Here is an 8150-nt window from a genome sequence, read left to right as displayed (position 1 = left end):
TGGGGTGGGGCCCTTCCCCTCTCTCTTGGAGCTGGTGGGACCCCAGCCAGGGAGCTCTGCCATCCCCACCCTCTCCAGGACGTTGCATTTGAACTAAGCCTTGAAGGATGAGTTTGCCAAGGAAGCAAGACGGGGGCAAGGCCATCTCAGGAAGTGGGAACACAGCAAACAAAAGCACAGGGCATAGATGCTTCTTTACAGAGAAGGCAGGGTTACTGCAGGGATGGGTATCAAAGTGAATATGGGTAGCGTGTGCAGCAAAGGGCTGCCACAGGTCCCCGCAGGACTAACAGGCAGAGAGTGGCCAGGGATTTGAGGTGGAGGCATGTCCACGCCAGGGCATTGTGCCCAAACCACACAGGGCAGATGGGCTGCCCAAGCCGCTGGGCCAGCCCTAGAAAGGAAGCCAGGAGATGGGTTGTCTGCTTCCTGAGCACAGGAGTGCAAGCGGCCAGGCAGACCCAGGCCACCACCAAGAAGACGATGGGAAATAAAAATAGAAATCCCAACTCGACAGAGAAGGAGGCCACAGAATGCCACCTGTAAGTTCCCGTAATACAAAACCACAGCAGATCCAAACCGCATCAGCTATCAGGCAGAGCTGTGGTCACGGAAGATGCGCTCACGCACATGAAATGCTTCCATTTATATGCGATGTCCAGAACAGATGAATCCATAAAGACAGAGGGACGAGAGGCTACCAGTGGCCTGGGCCATGACTGCTAACCAGGAACGGCGCGGGGTGATGAGAATGTTCTGGGACTGGATCCCAGTGAGGGTTGCACGATTCTGAGCCTACACTAAACATCGCTGAATGGTACACCTGAGAAGGGGGCCTGTACCGGACGTGAATGACATGTCCTAAAGCAGCAGTTTTACAAAAAGAGATAAGAGGGAAGAAGCCATGGTTATGTCGGCCTGCCCTGCCCCCAGATCCTGGGGCGGCCCAGAGTCAGCTGCGTGTTCACACAGACACCGTCCAGAGGGGATGACGAAGATGACGGAGAGTCAGAGGGCGGCGCTGAAGCTGCAATGGTAAAGGTGAAGCCAGTGAAGCTGGTGGCCCAGGACGGTAGCAGCAGAGAGGGTCCGGATTGGCCCTCAGGTCTGGAGATTGAGCTCAGAGGGCACCATAGGGGCTCCCAGGGACCCCTGGGCTGAGTAGGAGCACGAGAAAGTTTTCTCATGATCTCCTATCCTCTGTAAGCAGATGAGCCAGAAAGGACTCCGGGGCCTGAACGGGTGGGTCCAGAGCCCCCGGTGACCCCCTGAGCAGAAGCCAAGGGGGGCCAAGGGCTGTTTCTCCCTGGTAGAGAAGGTAAGCCAGGAATATGCCCTGCGCTCCCTGCTCCCCAGGTGGAAAGGAGCCAGGGACTAAGAAGTGGCCCAAAGGGGCTGCCAGGCTTAGATTGGGAGAGCACCGCCATGGGTGTGGGGAGGACCAGGAGGCTGGCCGGGAGAGCAGCCGAGGGGAGGAGGGGGATGGCTGGGGGCTCCAGAAAGGGGCTCCTACAGGGCTTCGCTGGAAGGGAAAGGGCAGGTGGGTGCTGGAAAACCCTCAGCTGCTCCTTCCTCCCAGAAGTGCCCTGGGGCCCTGCAGCCTCTCCATGTGGTGAGGGCAGCGTGTCTCCAGGGCTGCCCCTGGCCAACGGCTCACCGGTCCTGCAGCCTGTCCTGGGTGTCCTTCAGCCGTGCCTTCAGGTGCCGGATGCACACCTCCTTCTGCTGCAGGGGCGTCAGGTACTGCTCCGGGGTGGGCGGCTTGACACCATGGTTGTCGCTGCACAGCATGTACTTCATGGAGCGCCTGCAAGGGGACACGTGTCAGCGGAGAGGGGGGAAGATGCCCTCACTGTCCTGGTCCCATGGCCACCAGATGGCTCCGGGCTAGGTCTCCCCCAGTGGCCCGTGTGGGTGTGAGAACACGCAGGCCTTCTGAAGGTAGGATTTGTTAAAGCTCTTCTGAATGAAGACCCCAATGGAGAGCCCGGGGCTCTCCTAGTCAGGGGTGAGGACACAGGACGGAGCAGGTGCATGGCCTGGCACCATGTGGGGCGCTCTGCTGATGCTGCCATCTCAGTCCTAGGGGGGAATCCCAGAACTCCAGTGTGTGGTCTCTGAACCCAGAGAACGAGGTGGGGACCAGAGGCTGGCAGGGGTGCACCCCCCCCCCCGCGTAATTCGCCCAGGGCCTGTGGGGGGGTGGGTAAGGACTCACCCCAGGGTAGAAGGATGCACCCCCAGAGCTGAGAGCCTTCACCGCCGGGCCTGCAGGACCCCAAGGGGGGACTAGGAGCAAGCACAACCATCTCCAAACCCATGCCCCGGTGCCCTCCTTGCTGTCCTCATGTACACATGGGCTTGCACAACTATGCACATGCATGTACTTGGTGTGCATAGCTGAGTACGATGACCCTGGTCCACGCATGCTTGCACACCCACCTCTGTGTTTGCACACCCGTGCCTCCCACCACCCTGTGGCCACCCTCAGGGACACTCACAGGGACTAACTCAGCAGCCACACATGGGGTCACACACATGCAGATGCTTTCCACCCCCCACCTCCTTCCACATGTGTGAACACCCACGTTCCGGGCAGCTACTTGCTCACAGCTGTGCCCTGAGGTGGTAGCAAGCCAGGGGCACAGGCCGCCCAGCCTGGGTGGCACAGACGTGTGTGTGTGTGTGTGTGTGTGTGTGTGTGTGTTCAGCACTCCCTGGCCTCAGCACTGCAAAGTGGAGGAATTCCCACCCAGTGGAGGAGGAGGGAAGGCCAGACCTTGTGCCCATGAAGGATAGCACCCAGTCCCAACATCCCGTGGCCCAGCTGCCTCCACCCACAGCCTCTGGCCTGCTGCTTGCTCTGGGAAACCTCCTTGGATCGTGGCTAACAGCCCGGTGCAGGCTGTCAGGCAGCCTGGCAGAGTCCCACGGCCATCCCACGCTGCTCCTTCAGGGGACGGGGTACACCAGATTTAGGGAGGGGCAATGACATCCACAGAAGAAGATGGGCCCAGGTTTGCTGAAGCGGCCACACCAGAGGCAGTTTGGGGAGCCATCTAACGTTTACTGAGAAAAAGGAGCGCAGACTGCCCGCCACTAGCGAGAACACGTGGCTAGAGGTACAGAGAAACGGGAACGATTCTCTCCTGCTGACTCACCTTGTCCTCCCTGGGTATGACTCAAGTCCTATCACACGCCGGCCTGTTTTTGGCATGACAAGGGGCACGTGTCATGGGTTGGAGCTGGGGACGTCCCCTCTGCGGGGCACAGTGCCAGGACTTGGGCTAGAGGGCGCAGAGCGGCGATGAATGGGAAGGGGCTCCTGCCCGGACCCCGGGCACACGAGTTAAACTAGGACAGTTGAGAATTGGAGAAGAAGCACTTTTCACTCTTCCCATTTGCCAAGTGTTTTTTTCTAATATAGTATTTCACGCTCATACATTTTTAGTCATTAGCTCTATCTTTGCAGAAAATATATATAAATAACCAAGAAGGGGGTGACTGGATGGCTCAGTGGGTTAAAGCCTCTGCCTTTGGCTCAGGGCATGATCCCAGGGTCCTGGGATCGAGCCCCACATCGGGCTCTCTGCTCAGCAGGGAGCCTGCTTCCTCCTCTGTCTCTCTGCCTGTCTCTGTCTACTTGTGCTCTCTGTCAAATAAATAAATAAAATCTTATCATATTGGAAAGAGAAATTGAACTTTAATAAATAAATAAATAAATAAATAAATAACGGAGAAGAAGAGGATACTGTAACCCATGGGTGTCCGCTGTTCCCACCTCAGGGCGCCTGTGTGCACTGAGGCCACAGCCAAGGTCCCCCTGCTCGCCCATAGCCGCCACTGTCCACATGGGCAAGAAGACCCTCCCATGGGGCGGTGCACAGCCTCAGGGCTGGGATCATCCCCGTGCACTGCAGTTACGACGGGCACTGCAAAAATCTGCTGCTAATGAGAAAGTGTTCAAGTTGCCAACTGGATACTATCCAAAACGTGAGCACATCATTGCGTTCACGCTCCTTGTGCTTGGGGTGGGGTCAGGAAGCTGGGGCATGGGTCCTGCACGTGTGCATCACCCATTACATGCATCAAGGTGGAAAACTCTGAGAATGGCTGCCTCGGCGCAATCTGAGTCTCAATTCCCACCACGTGGGACCCAAATCCTCATGGTGGCTGCTCCCCTTTATGGGCCACCTGCAGACATCGATGCAACGAAGACTGCGGGATGTTAGCCCCACTTGAGAGGTAAGGGAATGCATGTTCAGGGACAGGAAATGTGAACGCCCAGTCCGCGCTCCCTGAGCTCTGGGCTCCGCTGGGGGATCAGGATGGAACGCTTAGCATTACTTTACCTGCCTCCCCAGCCTGCTTTTCTGGTTCCATTCTGCCATTCCTTTTTTTTTTTTTTTTTTTTTAAAGATTTTGTTTATTTGACAGACAGAGATCACAAGTAGACAGAGAGGCAGGCAGAGAGAGAGAGAGAGGGAAGCAGGCTCCCTGCTGAGCAGAGAGCACGATTCGGGACCCAATCCCAGGACCCTGAGATCATGACCCGAGCCAAAGGCAGCGGCTTAACCCACTGAGCCACCCAGGCGCCCCCATTCTGCCATTCCTGAGTGCACAACATAGCCTATGCCACATCCTACTACACTCAGCCTCCCAAGCCAGCTGCATCCCTGCTGCCATGCAGGTGGCTCCCACCCGAGTGGCCTGCCCCTCTCCATTCTTGCCTTTCCCCCAGGAGCACCCCAATTCTATGCACAGAGGTGGGGTGCCAGGGACAATGCTGGTGGCCCCCATGCCACCTGGCTGGCAGCCACAGCCAGTGCCATCCCCCAGTGCCAGCCGACAAGGTGTGGATACTATCCAAAACATGAACTTTCAGAAAACATGAACTTTCTACCTTCTTCCTTCCTGGCCCCGATGCTGACCTGATGCCTAGGGGTGTAGGAGCCTCTGGTCAGGGTGAGGACAAAAGCTGTACCCCAAGGATGGTGAAGCAGGAAGATGGGATGGGGTCCCCGACACTTTAGGGAACTGCCTGCTGCTGGGCCCTGGTTCTGGGAGCATCACCCCTGGCTCATGTAAGCCCCAGTCTTCAGGACAGGGAGTCCCAAACCATACAGACGGTAGTTCCCCTTCTTTTTCTCGGGCAGAAACTGAGACTCTGGGGAAAAGAGCTGCTGGAGGCCTGTGAACGCTGGAGTCAGCCAGTGCCTGCCCAGCCACAGGGGCACAGCCGGCCAGGCATGGGGGCGAGGGGGCTTACCTGGGCGTGGGGCTGCTGTCGCTGCCCTTGTAGGAGCCTGAGTTGCTGCTGCTGCTGAGAGAGGAGGTGCCGTAGGCGTCCCGCACGCTCACGGGGGGAGAGGTGCGCCTGGAGGCAGGAAGAAGAGGCAGGTGCTCGTTCTGGCTGGTGGGCAGCTGCGGGCACTGGGCAAACACCGCCAGGCCGCTGCGGCCCAAAGGGCCCCCGCTGCGGGGTCACGGGCCGGGGAGGGAGAGAAGCACAGGAGAGAGGGGGATGCACAGACATGGGTGACAGAACAGACAGCGCAAATCAAGATGGAAAACCAGGTGGAGGCCGCTCCTCCTGGCTCCCCAGGACAGGAATGGAGGCTGGGCAGGGCCAAAGGTGGGGTCCCATTTGCCCTCGCTAGGGGTTCTCAACTTCCAGGGTTCCCTGAGCCCCAGGGAGAGCCCTGCAGGGGCTGACACGGGTCGGGCAGAGGGGCCATGCAGGGGTAGGGACTGGACAAGGGGCACACACAGGCCAAAGGGAAGGCCAAGCGGGACAGGGTGGAGGACAGCACGAGGCCCCTCTGGTCACTGGGAAGCTCAACAGCAATACTGAGGTGGAGGGACCCAGGGGTTGCACACGTCAGAGAACTTTATACCCATTGTGTCACTTGAGCCCTTCAACAGCTCCTGGGGGAGGTGAGTGTTAGCAAGCCTGCTCTAAGGCTGGGAAAACTGGGGAGATGACTTGCTCAGCGACACACTATAAGCTGGTGGCAGTGGGGGGTGGGCAGAGACCCTCCCTCCTCCCACCCTCCAAAGCCAAGGGGACACTCACCTGCGGGATCCAGCAGAGGCCCGTCTACTGCCCGGCAGGGACATGGCCATGAGGCTGCGGGTCCGGGTGAGGGGCGGGGGAGGCGGTGTCCCCGGGGCTGAGGAGAGAGGGCGCGTTGGGGGTGCCGCGGGGAGGGCCGGACCAGGCCACGTCATCCTCTCGCTGGGGCCGCTGCCTGGCATGGCTCCTCCTCTTACCCTTTAGCAGGACACCCCAGGACTGAGTGAGGGCCTGGTGGGCTAGGCGCTAGCCACGGCGGCCTTCACCAGCGATGTTACCACACTCCTGCGCCCTGACTGAAAGTCTCGGTCGTCAGGGCCTCGGGAGCAGCCAGAAATCATAGATCCAACCCTGAGTTCTCCAGATGACTGAGCGTGGACAGCAAGCTTGAAGGCCTTGCCCAAGGTCACACGGGCATCGGGGCAGGGCCACCTGACCACCAGCGCAGCAGTGCGTCCTCAATGCTACCAGCCAGGCCACCCGATCCCTGACTCGGACCCCACCCCGTGCTGGACAATCCTCCCTCCTCGGCGGGGGTTGCAGGCCGGAGCACTCCTGGAGCAGGACCAGGAACCCCAAGTTAGGCTGGGCTAGTCTCGACGTCACCTTCCCAGAGTGCCCGCTGGCGTGTGGCTTAGGGCTTCCTGTCTATAGGGGAGACAAGACAGACCAACAGACCGGCACACGTGTAGAAAGACATATGGACACACACGAATGTGAAAAGGTACCACATCCCTGCCATTCCGAGACAGGCTGCACACATCTCCGGGAGCATGCTTGGGGCCTGCCCATGCAGTGGGACGTGCAATTGCCCACCCCCCCACATGTGTGGGGCACATGGGCATGCTGTACCCCTCCATGCAAACATGCATGCTCACTGGCATGCGTCAGGATAGAGCACAAGCTCGAAGCAGATGAGGAAGAGGGCAAATGGTTACAGAAGCCCTCTTGGGGGCAGGGGGCTGGTTCTTGGTGGGCAGGAACAAGTAGGAAGCAACCAGGCCTGCAGAGACCCATCCTTGGCTCTCTTGACAAGTGGGTAAAGGCTTAGGCCCCAAGGGCAGCCCTACAGGGGTTTAAGGAAGCGGGAAGGCCCCTCTTGGGCGCTGGCTATTGTAGGAAGGAGTCCTACACTGGGTGTCATCGCAGAGCTCCGGGATCCCAAGATGGAGGGACCTGGACTCTGGGCCACCCCGAGTCCTGTGCTGGCTCCAGACAGCCCTGTTCCCTCCTTCCATGCTCAGAGCAGGGACTAAGGACAGGAGCCTGGGTTACTGGATACATGGCCAAGGACACCGTGCCCCGACCTTCCCCCATGCTGGAGAGAAGCGTTCACCGAGCCCCACTGCGCGCAGACCCCGGGCCAAGCTCATTACGTACAGTGCGCCATGGGCTCCTCCCAAAAACCCTATGAGGAAGCGCTGTGATTAGTCCCCGTACAGATGAGGAAGCTGAGCCTCCAAGAGGGAGGGACGCACCCCCGCTCACACTCCCAGCATGGGGCAGAGCCAACAGGGGGCAGGCCGGCACCAGCTGCCAAGGCTCAGACTGAGCCGGAGTCAGACTCCGGAGTCCCCTGGCCGGGCATCACCCCTTCTCACGTCAGGGCCTCTGGGGAGTCCATTCGGCCTGTCCCGTGGCGGGGCTGCCTCCTAAGGGGACAAAGACACCGCTCAGGTGGCCTGTTTCCTGGCTGTGACACAGAACGGAGCCTGTTCCCCTGGAGGGCCCAGACACAGGCAGCATTGTCTACCCAGAGGTGTCGGGTGCCCGGCGCAGGCCTGTGACCTGAGCTGCTCGTCTCAGCTCAGGGAGGTGTCCCACCCATCGTGCCCTGGTCACGTGGACAAGGCCTCCTGGCACCGTCGGGCCAGCCCCCGGAGGAGGAACCATGGGACCTTAGTGCTCCCTGCACTTGTCAGGAAGACCATCAAGGCACAGCCTACGGGGCCAGAGGGGTGATGTGTTATCAGATTTGGGCCCGACATGGCCCAGCTGCATGGCCAGACAGACCCTGGCTTCTAATCCCGGGTAGCCTGGTTTCCCTGGAGCCTCACCCCTTCCCTTCTTGATT

General features: G+C 59.6%; 1 protein-coding gene across 10 annotated transcripts in view; it reads right to left on the bottom strand.

Moving 5' to 3' along the window:
• SNPH (syntaphilin) overlaps positions 1-8150 on the bottom strand; it is a 35446-nt gene that overhangs the window by 5755 nt on the left and 21541 nt on the right. For 2 of the 10 annotated variants that reach the window (XM_032351158.1, XM_032351149.1), the window contains 3 exons: positions 6077-6173; positions 5270-5476; positions 1658-1807 (listed from right to left, as the gene is read on the bottom strand). In XM_032351158.1, coding sequence (XP_032207049.1) covers positions 1658-1807; positions 5270-5476; positions 6077-6126 — 407 coding nt within the window. In that variant the 5' untranslated portion in view covers positions 6127-6173. The other 8 variants (XM_032351152.1, XM_032351155.1, XM_032351151.1 and 5 more) reach the window with 8 other exon arrangements.

Source organism: Mustela erminea, chromosome 7, assembly GCF_009829155.1.
Source record: "Mustela erminea isolate mMusErm1 chromosome 7, mMusErm1.Pri, whole genome shotgun sequence".
Classification (NCBI taxonomy): domain Eukaryota; kingdom Metazoa; phylum Chordata; class Mammalia; order Carnivora; family Mustelidae; genus Mustela; species Mustela erminea.
The sequence above is the reverse complement of the archived record's forward strand: the minus strand, read 5'-3'. Positions and strand labels throughout refer to the sequence as shown.